This window comes from Ovis canadensis, chromosome 12 (genome assembly GCF_042477335.2).
Source record: "Ovis canadensis isolate MfBH-ARS-UI-01 breed Bighorn chromosome 12, ARS-UI_OviCan_v2, whole genome shotgun sequence".
Taxonomy (NCBI): domain Eukaryota; kingdom Metazoa; phylum Chordata; class Mammalia; order Artiodactyla; family Bovidae; genus Ovis; species Ovis canadensis.
In genome coordinates, this window is record NC_091256.1 from 64,244,239 (window position 1) to 64,259,585 (window position 15,347).

The 15,347-nt window shown below is 47.6% G+C and overlaps 1 protein-coding gene across 1 annotated transcript in view; it reads right to left on the bottom strand.

Annotated features, from left to right (window-relative positions):
- The window catches only part of KAZN (kazrin, periplakin interacting protein), a 1,331,681-nt gene extending 1,316,604 nt beyond the window's left edge, over positions 1–15,077 (bottom strand). Inside the window, exon 1 of the mRNA XM_069545947.1 lies at positions 14,397–15,077. Coding sequence (XP_069402048.1) covers positions 14,397–14,487 — 91 coding nt within the window. The 5' untranslated portion in view covers positions 14,488–15,077. The remainder of the gene's footprint in view (positions 1–14,396) is intronic.
- Between the last annotated feature and the right edge of the window lie 270 nt (positions 15,078–15,347).

The window sequence follows — 15,347 nt, forward strand, 5'->3', positions numbered from 1 at the left end:
TTCAGAGAAACAAGTGGCTTAATATTTTCTAGAATTGAGACATCAATTTTCAGACCTGAGAAGCACAAACCCCAAACAGGATGAATAAAATTAGATCCATTGCCAGACATGCAGTAAAACTACATAGCTTCCAGGACAAATATTTTAAAAACGAATTCATAGAAAAGGAAGATACCCTAAAAGAGAAATAGCTCCAAAATTAATATAGGTCAACAGCAGCAATAGAAGCCTGAAAAATGTCATACCCAAAATGCTGAGAGAAGAATAAGCCAACCTAGATATCTATACCCAATTGGTCTAATTTAGTAACACTAGATACAGTGATACTAAAAAATGTGGAGACCCTTCTATAGTCCTTCCTGGTCCCAACCACATATGATCATCTCACCTATCACTGGCCTGGTCTCCAGAATGCAACTCTTCAAACCCTGGCTTTCTCTAGTCAATATTCCACTGCTGAACTGGCAGTGGGTGTGCTGACCATTGGAGGCTGGAAGGAGGTATGAGGGTTCTCTTTCTAGGGGACTATTTCCTTTTCTACCTGTCTCTATGCTATAGATTTCCTCTGTGCTGGTGACGGTGTGTGTTCTCTAGCATCCCAGGACACATCCCAGCTCTGCCCCATCTCTCCAGCCTCCACTCCTCTGGCTAGACCAAATCCTAGTTCTTCCATGCAGGAAGCTTCATATGGAGCACTGAGCAGGTGGTAGGCTCTGCCCTGTCCCCAAACAGATCTTTCTGTGTTCCCTGGTAGACACCTGGGTCTCCCAGAGCCCCGAGGGATGGCCCACATGTCTCTTATAACCAAAGCTGGGGAGCTCTGACTACTCTCTGGAGTCCTGTCTCCCCTGGGGTTCCCAAATAGGGCTGCGGTCACTGCAGAAATTCAGAACCCACTGCATAAATTCCTTTTTAGATTCACTTCTAACCTAGGAAACAAGGCCAAGCCACCATCTCTCCCAAAATTGGCTCTCTTCCTGCATCACATCACCCCTCTAGCTCTCTGGACTAGCAGGGAGGAAAACAACCTCCCCTCTTCTCCCTGTACTCCTGCTCTCTAACCAGCCCTCTCTTCAAGTATCTTAACTTGTCCTCACTATGGGTAACTGATAATGACTTCAGGAAGACTGAAGAGAAGATTTCAAGTTTCAAGAAGTCCTGAGATGCAAGTGGAGCCCAGCCTGGGTACTTGGCTACCTCATGGCTTTGTCTTCTTCCTTAGATGGGAGACCACTGGATGATGGTTCCTCTGATGTTCAAGGCTGGGTCTCCCTCCTCTCATGGCACTGACACTGGACTCTACAGATTAAAACAAAAAGTAAATAGGGCACTAGGGAAGACAGTTAATATAAAGGACCAATGAAAGCACATTTACCTTTCTGGGAAAAAAACAAGACTGTGTCTGTTTCATCCAGCTCAGTCCTTACATCCTTAGAAGGACAGATGAGATTGGAATTGGTCAAGAGAGTTAATGTCCAAAAGAATGATAGGTTTAAGACTATAACAAAACTATAAATGGGTTATTTGTCAAGGTCCAAATGTCACCACTATAACAGATGGAGAAGGAATGGAAAGGTGGGAATCCTAGTACATCATTGTTATATTATTTTTACACATTCACAGTTTTTTACAGCAGGACTTTTACAATCTCCCCTAGTGGAAACATCACATTGGTTTTAAGACTTCAAGCAATCCTATTGCCTTGAGGTTTCCTATTGACTTCCCTGATATCTCAGTGCAGAAGACCCCTGTTTAATTCCTGGGTCAGGTAGATCTGCTGGAGAAGGGATAGACTGCCCACTCCAGTGTTCATGGGCTTCCGTTGTGGCTCAGCTGGTAAAGAATCTGCCTGCAATGCAGGAGACCTGGGTTCGATCCCTGGGTTGGGAGGATCCCCTGGAGAAGGGAAAGGCTGCCCACTCCAATATACTGGCCTGGAGAATTCCATGGACTGTATAGTCCATGAGGTCGCAAAGAGTCAGACACAACTGAGTGACTTTCACTTTCCCTTTGACCTGCATAGAAACCTGCCTCACGCTTTGCTGTCTGGCAATTCCCACTGTGGGCGGGGCTTTACTCACCCACCAGCCACATCAGAGGAGGATCCTCACAGAGGAATGTGATTTTCCTTCAGATTTTTTACACCTACAGCCATTCCATTTCATTTGGAGAAGGGCGGAGGGAGCTTGGACAGTGGAGATCAAACCAGTCAATACTAAAGGAAATCAACCCTGAATATTCATTGAAAGGACGGGTGCTGACACTGAAGCTCCAATACTTTGGGCACCTGATGCAAAGAGTCGACTCATTGAAAAAGACCCTGATGCTGGGAAAGATTGAGGCCAGGAGGAGAAGAGGACAGCAGAGGATGAAATGGTTAGATAACATCATTGGCTCAATGGACACGAGTTTGAGCAAACTCTGGGAGTTGGCAAAGGACAGGGAAACCTGGCATGCTGCCATTCGTGGTGTGGCAAAGAGCTGACATGACTTAGCGACTGAGCAACAAGAGGAAGCTTGTCTGGGTAAAAGCTTTGCCCTCAATGTAAAGTTTATCTGTTAGAGCAATTGGGCCTGAAGAGGGAAATTAACTCTAAGCTTTTCAGAAGCTGGAGTAAGTAACCACATAGGACCTAATGAGAACAAGTCCAAGAATGAGATCAAGTCTGAAAACTAAGCATGCCCTGGGCAAGAAAAGGCACCTTAACAGCCCCATTCTTGGTGGGTTCTTCCCACCTAAGCTACCTTCCAATGAGAAACCCACCAGTGATTTAATTCCAGAACTTTCTAAAGAGCAAACTTGAGGGCACAGCAGGGTTTCTAATGTATTTTTCTACAAAAGGCCATTTTCCCAGTTACTCAGCTATGCCCACAAACTCACCAAACCTAGATTTGGCCCCTCTTGGCCTTCTGCACCACCATCAAGAGCAGAGAGACTGATCCACTACTGATGCCCCCAACCTGGGATGCTTGGGCACAGTGCACTAATGGTTCCATGATAGCTCCCAAATGCCCACTCCAGACTGGCACAACCTCACATCAAAAACTGGATTGTCTTGGACCCTACAGACTATGTTGCTTCTATTTGTTTCTATTCTCTATCTGCTACCAAGTCTTCTCCAGGTTCCTAAGACTAAGATGAGGGAGGAAACATCCATAGCTCAAGTTAAGTGAATTTATTGCAATGCGAAGGGTATCTCAGAAACAAGGGCTCTGAAGTCCTGAGGCCTGGGGCAGTCCTCGGCTCCAGGAAGCTATGCAAGAGAATATAGACCGAAGTCGGGGCCTCAATCTACGCCTCTCAGTTTACTCACATTTACTCCAGGAAAGGCAGGGGAATGGGACAGCATATAGTAGGCCTACCACTCACACCGGAAGCAGATTCTGAACCGAAATCAGAGTCCTGTTGATGAGAAAGGAGGGCCTGAAGCAGAGACTGTCAACTGGTGGCCCATGGACAGGACACAGCTGTCAGAGTCTGACCCTCTGGAATCCACAGTCTTTCATCTAGTAATACACAGTCAAGAACTGGGAGGTTTCATGGAAATATCGGGACTCTGGCTTTCTCTTGGAGAATAAGAGCTGGGACATGGCTCCCCAGAAACTGAGAAGTGGCGCCCAGCTCACCTGACTTTTCTGGCCCCTATTTCCAAAGCAAACATTTGCTTCTTGCACTGACTGTCTCTTAACTTTAAAAGGCTTCCTCCAAGATCAGATACTCCTTATTTCAACTAACATTTGAATTTTATTTATTCAGCTGCCCCTTATTAAGGCTGACCCTATATTTTATTATGTGAATGAGGACATGCTGGAGAATGAACGCAGACACTGTTGATAATTATGTCAGAAAGAGAGATAGGAACTGCTCCAGGTACATTGGGTCCAATGAGACCTTTTGTAAACAAACACGCTTTTGTGTGGTGGGTGGAAGTTCTCATGGACTGTTGATTCTTGACCTTAGGAGTAAAAGAAAGAGTCGTGTGTGTGTGTGTGTGTGTGTGTGTGCGTGTGCGTGTGCGTGTGTGTGTGTGTGTGTGTGTTTTAACTGTAATGATTAGCCAAGGGATCAGTAGGAACTTTTTACAAGTCTGAAAGACATGATCATAAGGAATGTTTTAATTTAATTGTAAACTTTGTCTCAGTAACAGCAGATGTGCTAATAAGAAACAGCAATAATGACAGTGTTATGAACTGTGTCCTCTCCAAATTCACCTGATGATGGTGGTGAGTTTGGGGAGTGATGAGGTCCTGAGGGTGGAGCCATTGTGAATGGATTAGCACCCTTCACTTTTCACTTGCATGCACTGGAGAAGGAAATGGCAACCCACTCCAGTGTTCTTGCCTGGAGAATCCCAGGAACGGGGGAGCCTCACGGGCTGCGGCCTCTGGGGTAACACAGAGTTGGACACTACTGAAGCGACTTAGCAGCAGCAGCAGCAGCAGCAAGAAGAGATAGGAGAACCTGCTCTCTCACTGCTCTCAACCATGTGAGGACACAATGAGAAGACAGCTGTCTGCAAACCCAGAAGAGGACTCTCACCAGACATCAGACCTGCTGGCTGCCTCATCTTGGACACTGCAGTCCCCAGAACTGTAAGAAGAAAATGATTTTTGCTTAAGTCACCCAGTCTAGGGCATTTTGTTACAACAACCTGAGCTAAGATAAACAGCAGATGTTTATACAAAACGTATTCAGTGCCAGGCATGGTGATAAGCACATCATACATATGAACTCATTGTCAGGCCCCAAAACCCTATGAAGTAAACCATTATCTTCATTTTACAGATAAGGAGATCAGAGCACAGAGAGATTAAGGTACTTGCCTAAAGTCACACAGCTAGTGAATAGCAGAACTGAGTTTTGAACCCAAACAATTGAGATCTTACAACCATGTGTCCCTGCCTTTGATGAGTAAGTCTCTGAAGAAACAGACCAATTAGAAACCAAGCTCTGCTTCTGATAAAACAACAGTGGGAAGACCATGCTGCTCAGAGGCTGGGGCTTTTATACAGGCTGCTTATTCCAAGCATGTAAGGACCAGCTCATCCCTGTTGCTTTCTTCTCAAACAAGCACCATTGGTGGGAACCCCTGAGGTCAAGGCATGACCCAGGGGTGTCACTGACAGTACTTACACCCTAAAGAGATCACCAGGATACTGAGAAAACCCTATCTTTAAACTGAAGATGGAAGGTTAGGCACAGAGGACATGCTGGAGGAAGACAGTGAGTGGCAGGTACCACCTCTTTTGTGCACAATGCCCAGCAATAAACTGCTTTGCCTTGAAGAGCCTGGAGCTGAAAGTATTCAAGCTTTTTTTTTTTTTTTTTCCCTCTCTCTCTCTGGCTATCCCACAGTTTTGGTTGCTATCTCACGTTAGCTCCCTCAGATTGGGTGGCGGATGCGAATGTCTAGGGTATTTCTCTGCTGGGAGTTGCCATTAGGCACGTAATCTGGCGGGGGGGGGGGGGGTTATTTATGTATTTATTTATTTTTCCTCCCGGTTATGTTGCCCTCCGAGATTCCAAGACTCTCCACAGACCCGCTGGTGAGAGGGTTTCCTAGTGTTTGGAAACCTCTCCTCTTTTAAGACTCCGTTCCTGGGCCGGATCTGCATCCCTAACTCTTTTGTCCCTCTTTTTATCTTTTATATTTTGTCCTACCTCATTTTGAAGACAATGGGCTGCTTTTCTGGGGGCCTGATGTTCTCTGCCAGCGTTCAGGAGCTGTTTTGTGGAATTTTCTCAGCATTCAAATGTTCTTTTGATGAATTTGTTGGGGAGAAAGTGGTCTCCTCATCCTATTCCTCTGCCATCTTAGGACTGTGCCCTGAAAGTATTCAACCTGACGGCTTCCCTGTTGGCTCTGTGGTAAAGAATCTGACAACCAAGAAGAATCCACGTCTCCAATCTCTGATCTGGGAAGATTCTTCATGCCTCAGAGCAACTAGGCCCGTGTGCCACAACTACTGAGCCTGTGTTCCAGAGCCTGGGAGCTGCAAACACCAACGCCCACAGGCCCTAGAGCCTGTTCTCCACGAGAAGAGAAGCCACCTTAAGAAGAAGCCCACAGTGCAATTATGGAATGGCCCCTCACTCCAGCTAGACACGAGCAGCAGTGCAGACCCAGTACAGCCAAAAATAAACAAAATTATTTTTTTTTTAAAGTACCCAACTTGATCAGCCCAAGAGACTATTGGGATAAACCGCTTTCCCCACCGCCCTTGATTCCACAAGCTCACTTGAGGGCTATGAAGAATCAGTCTTGAGAAGAAGAGTGACCATAACCATGGTTTTGCTTTGCCAGATTCCACAAGCACCATTTTACTGTGCTAACAGCTTCTCACGGGGTTGACAGCCATCCTATAAAAGGATTTGACTTAACCCAGACCTGTCAATGTCTTCCTGTTGAGAACATCATCTGAGGTCTGGAGGACTCCAAGGCAACGAAGATGACGTTTCCTAAACTCAGGAAGCTGAGGGTCTCATAAAGAAGGCACTGATGGAACAGGAATCACAACACAACGTGCTATGAAGAGTATTGTGAAGACACAGGCCACTCCCACATTAAGCTACAAACTCCTGGAAGATGGAGAGTATTTATCTTTGGTACCTCTGGTTACTGCAGACTCCACATTCATTCAGCGAACATTTTCTGGCATGAATGTTCAATAAGCATTTCTGGAGATAAATTACCAGGGGAGCTGGGAAATTTGACAGAGTCTAGATAGAAGAACAGGAAAGAGTAGATACTTGGGATCCAGATGCCTTGAATTCGAATCCTGGATCAAACACTAACTTTCCTTTCTTTTATGGGCCTTCAGTTCAGTTCAGTTCAGTTGATCAGTCATGTCCGACTCTTTGCAACCCCATGAATCGCAGCACGCCAGGCCTCCCTGTCCATCACCAACTCCCAGAGCTCACTCAAACTCACGTCCATCGAGTCGGTGATGCCATCCAGCCATCTCATCCTCCGTTGTCCCCTTCTCCTCCTGCCCCCAATCCCTCCCAGCATCAGAGTCTTTTCCAATGAGTCTACTCTTTGCATGAGGTGGCCAAAGTACTGGCATTTCAGCTTTAGCATCATTTCTTCCAAAGAACACCCAGGACTGGTCTCCTTTAGAATGGACTGGTTGGATCTGCTTGCAGTCCAAGGGACTCTCAAGAGTCTTCTCCAACACCACAGTTCAAAAGCATCAATTCTTCTGCACTCAGCCTTCTTCACAGTCCAACTCTCACATCCATACATGACCACAGGAAAAACCATTGCCTTGACTAGATGGACATTTGTTGGCAAAGTAATGTCTCTGCTTTTGAATATGCTGTCTAGGATGGTCACAACTTTTCTTCCAAGGAGTAAGCATCTTTTAATTTCATGGCTGCAGTCACCATCTGCAGTCATCTTGGAGCCCCCAAAAATTAAGTCTGACACTGTGTCCACTGTTTCCCCATCTATTTCCCATGAAGTGATGGGACCAGAGGCCATGATCATTTTTTGAAAGTTGAGCTTTAAGCCAACTTTTTCACTCTCCTCTTTCACTTTCATCAAGAGGCTTTTTAGTTCCTCTTCACTCTCTGCCATAAGGGTGGTGTCATCTGCATATCTGAGGTTATTGATATTTCTCCTGGAAATCTTGATTCCAGCTTGTGCTTCTTCCAGCCCAGCGTTTCTCATGATGTATTCTGCATACAAGCTAAATAAGCAGGGTGACGATATACAGCCTTGACGTATTCCTTTTCCTTTTTGGAACCTGTTGGTCTGTTGGTCCATGTCCAGTTCTAACTGTTGCTTCCTGGCCTGCATATAGGTTTCTCAAGAGGCAGGTCAGGTGGTCTGGTATTCCCATCTCTTTCAGAATTTTCCACAATTTATTATGATCCACACAGTCAAAGGCTTTGGCATACTCAATAAAGCAGAAATAGATGTTTTTCTGGAACTTTCTTGCTTTTTTGATGATCCAGTGGATGTTGGCAATTTGATCTCTGGTTCCTCTGCCTTTTCTAAAACCAGCTTGAACATCAGGAAGTTAACGGTTCATGTATTGCTGAAGCCTGGCTTGGAGACTTTTGAGCATTACTTTACTAGCGTGTGAGATGAGTACAAATGTGCAGTAGTTTCAGCATTCTTTGGCATTGCCTTTCTTTGGGATTGGAATGAAAACTGACCTTTTCCAGTCCTGTGGCCACTGCTGAGCTTTCCAAATTTGCTGGCATATTGAGTGCAGCACTTTCATAGCATCATCTTTCAGGATTTATGGGCCTTAGCTTTCTCATCTATAAAATGGGGATGATTTCATTTGCCTTATGAGGATGTGACAAGGATGAAACTAGATATCATGTAAGCACTTAGCATAACAACAATCCCAAAATAAGCACCCAATAAGTATCTGCTATGGCTGGATCATCAAAAAAGCAAGAGAGTTCAAGGAAAACATCGATTTCTGCTTTGTTGAGTATGCCAAAGCCTTTGACTGTGTGGATCACAATAAATTGTGGAAAATTCTGAAAGAGATGGGAATACCAGACCACCTGACCTGCCTCTTGAGAAACCTATATGCAGGCCAGGAAGCAACAGTTAGAACTGGACATGGACCAACAGACTGGTTCCAAATAGGAAAAGGAGTACGTCAAGGCTGTATATCGTCACCCTGCTTATTTAGCTTGTATGCAGAATACATCATGAGAAACGCTGGGCTGGAAGAAGCACAAGCTGGAATCAAGATTTCCAGGAGAAATATCAATAACCTCAGATATGCAGATGACACCACCCTTATGGCAGAGAGTGAAGAGGAACTAAAAAGCCTCTTGATGAAAGTGAAAGAGGAGAGTGAAAAAGTTGGCTTAAAGCTCAACTTTCAAAAAATGAAGATCATGGCCTCTGGTCCCATCACTTCATGGGAAATAGATGGGGAAACAGTGGACAGTGTCAGACTTAATTTTTGGGGGCTCCAAGATGACTGCAGATAGTGACTGCAGCCATGAAATTAAAAGATGCTTACTCCTTGGAAGAAAAGTTGTGACCATCCTAGACAGTATATTCAAAAGCAGAGACATTACTTTGCCAACAAATGTCCATCTAGTCAAGGCAATAGTTTTTCCTGTGGTCATGTATGGATGTGAGAGTTGGACTGTGAAGAAGGCTGAGTGCAGAAGAATTGATGCTTTTGAACTGTGGTGTTGGAGAAGACTCTTGAGAGTCCCTTGGACTGCAAGCAGATCCAACCAGTCCATTCTAAAGGAGACCAGTCCTGGGTGTTCTTTGGAAGAAATGATGCTAAAGCTGAAACGCCAGTACTTTGGCCACCTCATGCAAAGAGTAGACTCATTGGAAAAGACTCTGATGCTGGGAGGGATTGGGGACAGGAGGAGAAGGGGACAACGGAGGATGAGATGGCTGGATGGCATCACCGACTCGATGGACGTGAGTTTGAGTGAGCTCTGGGAGTTGGTGATGGACAGGGAGGCCTGGCGTGCTGCGATTCATGGGGTCACAAAGAGTCGGACACGACTGAGCTACTGAACTGAACTGATGGTTATACTCAATCGCCAGTAGTCACTATGGTAATTCTTTGTCTCGAATGTCAAAACATACTATTCACACTGGAGAAACAGCCAGGCAGGTCCTAGATGACCACCCCTTGGGGATCTAAATGGAAACTTGAAAGCTGTGTTCCCATACCCATAGCTGAAAAGATAGGAAGCAAGACTCTCCTTTTGGCTCATGTTTATCTGTTTAATTTTTGCAAAACCACCAACATGCTCACCTCACAGCAGATGCCATAAATCTAGTTCTCTCCTCTCCTGGTTACAAGGCAAGTGGCTTTCAAGTACATATAGGTTGTATACCTAGATGGATTCCTATATTGTTCAAAGGCAGGAAAGGTGGCTCAGCTGACAGCCTTCAGAAGAAACAAGGCAGTAAAGTCAAAAGATGATCAGACCCTGGCTCCAGGTACCAACCTGACTTGTCAGACAGACAGGCAGACATGACTTGCATTTATTTTGAGTTTTTGCATGGTAAGGAGCTGGGGGCTGATCCAGAACTGATGGTGCAAATAGGAAACCTTAAGGGTGACTTCTGAGCTGCAATTCAGAGGTATGCACGACAGTAGCACCCAGGTAATCAGGTCTTGTCACCTTCATGCCCTCTCCTCCCATCCACCCTCCCCCTTGAGCTGGGCCTGGATTCCTGCAGTGTCAGCAGGATATACTGCACAGAATGACTTTAATCCTTCTGGTCAAGCACAGTAACCCTGTAGAAATGCTTTCCACTCAAATGGGACAGGTAGGAAATCAACCAGGATGACACAGGGGTAGCTTAGCAAGTCCCAGCAAGATATAAAGACCCCAGAAGCCCTCACCTGCAAGCTGGAGTCCCCCAAACAACAGAATGCTAGGCTGAGCGATGAGTCAAGAGCCCTCAGCAGAGACAGAACCAAATGCCAGGGTCAGAGTGGCAACTTGGTCAAACATTTTGGGGCCCAAGGATGTGCGTGCTTGTGCTTAGCCATGTCCAACATTTTGCAACCCCATGGACTGTAGGCCTGGAGAAGGGCATGGCAACCCACTCCAGTATTCTTGCCTGGAGAATCCCATGGACAGAGGAGCCTGGCAGGCCATAGTACATAGGGTCACAAAGAGTCGGATTCGACTGAAGTGACTTAACACACACACATGGACTGTAGGCCACCAGGCTCCTCTGTCATTTTCCTGACAAGAATACTGGAGTGGGTTACCATTTCCTTCTCCAGGGATCTTCCCGACTCAGGGATCAAACCTGCATTTCTTGTGTCTCCTGCATCAGCAGGCAGATTCTTTACCACTTCGTCACCTGGGAAGGGGTCCAAGGAGGAGATAAAAAGGAGTTATTGAGCTACAGAGACCAGCAGTGCGCCAGCTTGAGTCTATACAGTACATCCCCGCAGAGTGTCTGCCAACATTCTCAGTAAAATGCAAGAAATAGCTGGAAGCCAGAGTGATGCAGGATACTATGAGGTCAGTTAGTGGGAACGTGGCTTCAGGCTCCCACCTGAAGAAGGCCAGGCAGGAAGACTGGAGAATGGTGGCCCCGTCAGCCATTCTTGCCTGGCCAGATTAACATCTTACCTGCCATTTTAGGGCCAAAGGAAAGGGGAAGAAATTTGAGTTGGGGGTTAGAAAGAGAGGAGAATGTCATAGTATGACCCATTCTGAAGTGGGGTGTGAGACCATGGAGATGGAAAAGGGTGAGCAACAGCATCAAAGCCCATGAAAGACTCAAAATGCTACTCTCTCCTCCAAATCCTTCAGAAATACAGACATAGATTAAAAAAAAAAAAAACTCTTTGCAGAAGCCATGGGGTTGCCTTTTTGGGGTACGGGCTTTGGGGTGGGCTAAGGTTTAAATCCCACCTTTGCCAACATCTAAATTCCAGTACTTTGGCCACCTCATGTGAAGAGTTGACTCATTGGAAAAGAGACTGATGCTGGGAGGGATTGGGGGCAGGAGGAGAAGGGGACGACAGAGGATGAGATGGCTGGATGGCATCACTGACTCAATGGATGGGAATTGGTGATGGACAGGGAGGCCTGGCGTGGTGTGATTCATGGAGTTGCAAAGAGTCGGACACAACTGAGCAACTGAACTGAACTGAACTGAAACTTCACCCATTAAGTAGGAAATACGCATCTCCCTACAAGGTGGCCGTGAAGAGGAGGCAGGTGTGATCTTCCCTACTATGATCAGGTGCGATGGATCTGGACACACAGTGGGAACTCTGTTCTTCCTAGGACTTTCAGATCCACTCTAAACGCTTCCGGAAGCAACAAAGATGTGTGTATGGTGAAATGGCATAGGATATGAAAAAACCAAGACACCATGTAGCATCAAAAGTGCCAGGAAGAAAGCACGTGTCTGAGCCCAATTCTCAGGCCTGAGCCCTTTCACATGACCTGGTTAAGATTTTTGAAAGCTAAGAGAGTTTATGTAAAATATATAGGAATGTTTGTTCAGAAACATTTAAAAGTCACAATCTACATAATTCTCTTTTCTTCAACATGCTTTTACATTTACCGCTAACTAGATCATCATCTTACTTACATAAAGGCTGTAACTTACCTTTAGACTCGGTGGTTCCTGGCATTGTGCAGAAGAAGCACATAGTAGGTACTCAGTGAATATGTGTGTCTCTCACTTGAGAACGGATGTGATGAACAGAGCCCCTGTGAGCCCCTGGAGTCATGGAATCATTTTCACATTCATTTAAGATCTCATTTGCGATACCTACGGGACTACAAATGCCTTGCTTGGAGACATCTCAGTGTTTGCTCTCAACCCCCTTCACCTAACTGAGTGAGGGCTTTTGACTTGGAGGTTAATTATTTCTCCTTGCCTGTCTTCAGGGAGAGAGCTCTCCCTTGAGACTGCTGGTCATTATTATTCCATGTTGCACTGCTTGCTTGACGTAAAGGATTTCTTTTAAGGAGACAGAGAATTCCATGACCTGATTTAGGCTTGGATGCCTCCAAAAGCTTAGAGGATAAAGCCACAGGGGACAGCGCTGAGGTCTTCTAGAAATCTATCATCTGCCTTCCCACAGTAACTCCAGAGAAGCAGAAAGGTGTGTGAAACTTCAGAAAAACCTCAAGTCCTCCTTCTTATGTATAACAGCAGTAAAGGCACTTAAGCTATTGCAGGTCAAATATTCCTTGAGTATATAGAGTGGGAGACAAACCAGAATTAAACTGCCATGGGGCGGGGGTGGTGAGCAGCACGTTGATCTTCTATAACCGTGGGCAGCTATGCTTTCAGCAAACAGATATGCCTTGACTAGGCCCTGGAAGGATGCCTGCCCAGAGCCCTCCTTGTTTCCTGTGTGTGCTAAGGCGCTTCAGTCATGTCCAACTCTTTCCAGTCCTATGGACTGTAGCCACCAGGCTCCCCCGTCATGGGATTCTCCAGGCAAGAATACTGAAGTGGGTTGCCATGCCTTCTTCCAAGGGATCGTCCTGACCCAGGGATTGAACCCAAGTCTCTTACACCTCCTGCAGTGGCAGGCGGGTTCTTTACCACTAGCAAGTACCACCTGGGAAGCCCCCACACCTCCTAGAAACATTAAAAAAACACTTGACACTAAAACTGTGCTGGCTAGGCACCAGGCTCTGTCCTAAGGCTTTCCATGTGTGCATTAACATGCTGAATCTCTACAATGACTCTGTGAGGCAGTGCCTACTATCCCCACTTTATAGGCACAGAGAAGCTAAGTAACATGCCTGAGGTCACACAGCTTCTACCAGGTGAAGCTGGGACTCAAAGCCAGGCAGTCCACCCGAGAGATCTCATTCACTTAGTCTATGAGCTTCCACCTTGTGCAAATATATCGTATCCTTGAACACTGTTCAAGTTCACTTTCTCCATTGCACTGGGCTCCTCTGAGTTCACAGAATCTAAGGCCTGGAGGGACCAGGCAGCTCAAAGTCCAGTTCTCTTGTTTTGCAGCCGGAGACAGATTCCCAAGGGAAGGGGTAGGGGTAGGGTCTGCCGTTTCCAAGGTTGTGCCACCACTGACACCGACTCAAGCCCCAGACTCCTAAATGCAGTGCTCTCCTCACCACCTTCCAGAGGTCCACAGCACAAGTGCAGGAAACCACTGAGGAAACACATGGCCCTTTGCCCACCAGTAGGAATGAACTCCGAGAAAGCAGGCAGCCTATGTCTTATGACGCCAACACAACTGAAATCATGGATCAAGCACCAGCCTGTGGGTTCCACCACAGTGACCATTTGCACCAAGCTATTCCCTTCATTCCAGTTTTCTTTGCAGCTGATTGCACGAACTAGCAAGATGGCTGGCCCAGGGTAAGGCTGCAGCCCACACCAAGTTTTCCATTCTGCAAGAAAGGTGAGGTTTCTATGAAGAGCCAAGGCTAGAGAGGAATGCCTACAGTGGAGCCCAAGGCTGGGAGATGCTGCTCGGGGCAGACTCTCTTAGGAATATCTGTTACTCCAGTGGCACTCAGAATGCCATGGCTTAACCACCACTCTTAGCAGCAGAGGTTTAGCAGCAAAGAGACAAGAGGACAGAAAGGCAACTATATTGTCTAAGGCTGGCACCTGCCCCCAAATGTTACCACAGCCCCTGTGTCATCAGACCCCTCCTGACGCACCCTCCCACATCCTCCAGGTAGCCACAAAGAAAAGAGGTGGTGAGATCAAAGGGTGCCTCACTTGCCTGTCCAGGCAGCAATTCAGTCCCCTGGCACGTCCTAGAAACTTTAAAGTGGACGTGCCTGGCAAGCATGTCGCTAGCTAGCTGAACCTCACATTCCAAATTACAGCACATCACAGGTGAGAGACACATGGGCCTCCAGCCCTGAGGCCCCTGGAGAGCACCCCCTGCCCCCAGGACACGCTTCCTACCTGCTTCCATAAGTTGGCACTGCTGACCAAAGACGTGGGAGAAGGTGACCGGGCAGGCTGCGGAACTGGATGTTGCCAGCGTGGATTCCATGGCTCTCCTGGGGTCTTTGGTGTTGGTCCGCTGGCTGCGGCCAGACCCTTCAGAACCGCTGATCCGAGGATGACGTCACTGGCCCAGAACTGCAGGTCGGAGGCCACTTGTCACTTCCAAGAAAATGTCCCCGCCCCCAAAGTTTACAAGATTCTTCTCGACGCCACCGAGTCCCTGCAGTTTTTCTCAAATACTGGTCAAGTGCAAAATGACACCCTCTGGGGTTCCGCAGAGCTTGCACAGCGAAAGGAGTTGGATGCTAAAGCAGAATCTAAGTTTTCCCTCCGTAGAAGTTGCCTCCTCTGGGCCGGGGTCGGGGTGACTGAGTCACCTGGCAGAAGCCGGGTCCGGGGAGCCGCTCAGCCCGGGGGCCACAGGGAAGAGCTCGGCCCCGGCCGCGTCCCAGCGCCGGCTGCTGCAGGAAACGCTCGGCAGGCTCCGCGGCGGCTCCTGCCAGGAGGGAGGGAGCGAGCGAGGCTGCCCCAGGCTCCCTGGGGACCCGGCCTCGCAGGCCCGCGGCTCCTGCAGCTCCGGCCCCGGTCTCCGTCCTCCCAAAGCCCGAGCGCGGCTGTCCCGGGTCCGCGCGCCGCGGGGCGGGCGGCCAGACGCAGACGAGGAGCGCGCGAGAGGCGGGCGCACCGTAGGCACTCTGCAGCTCTGGACCACCGACGACGTGCCCGCGGCTCATCCTTCACTCCAGACGGATGCTGTTCCCTTCCTCGTCCCCCTCCTCGCCGGGCTGTGGGGAGGGGAATGAGACGTGGTTAAGAAGCCTGGTCCCACCTACCGCAGCCGGCCTTCCCCCTGCCCAGCCCGCCACCCCCTTTCCATGCCCGTTACTTGGAGAGATTTGTGGATGC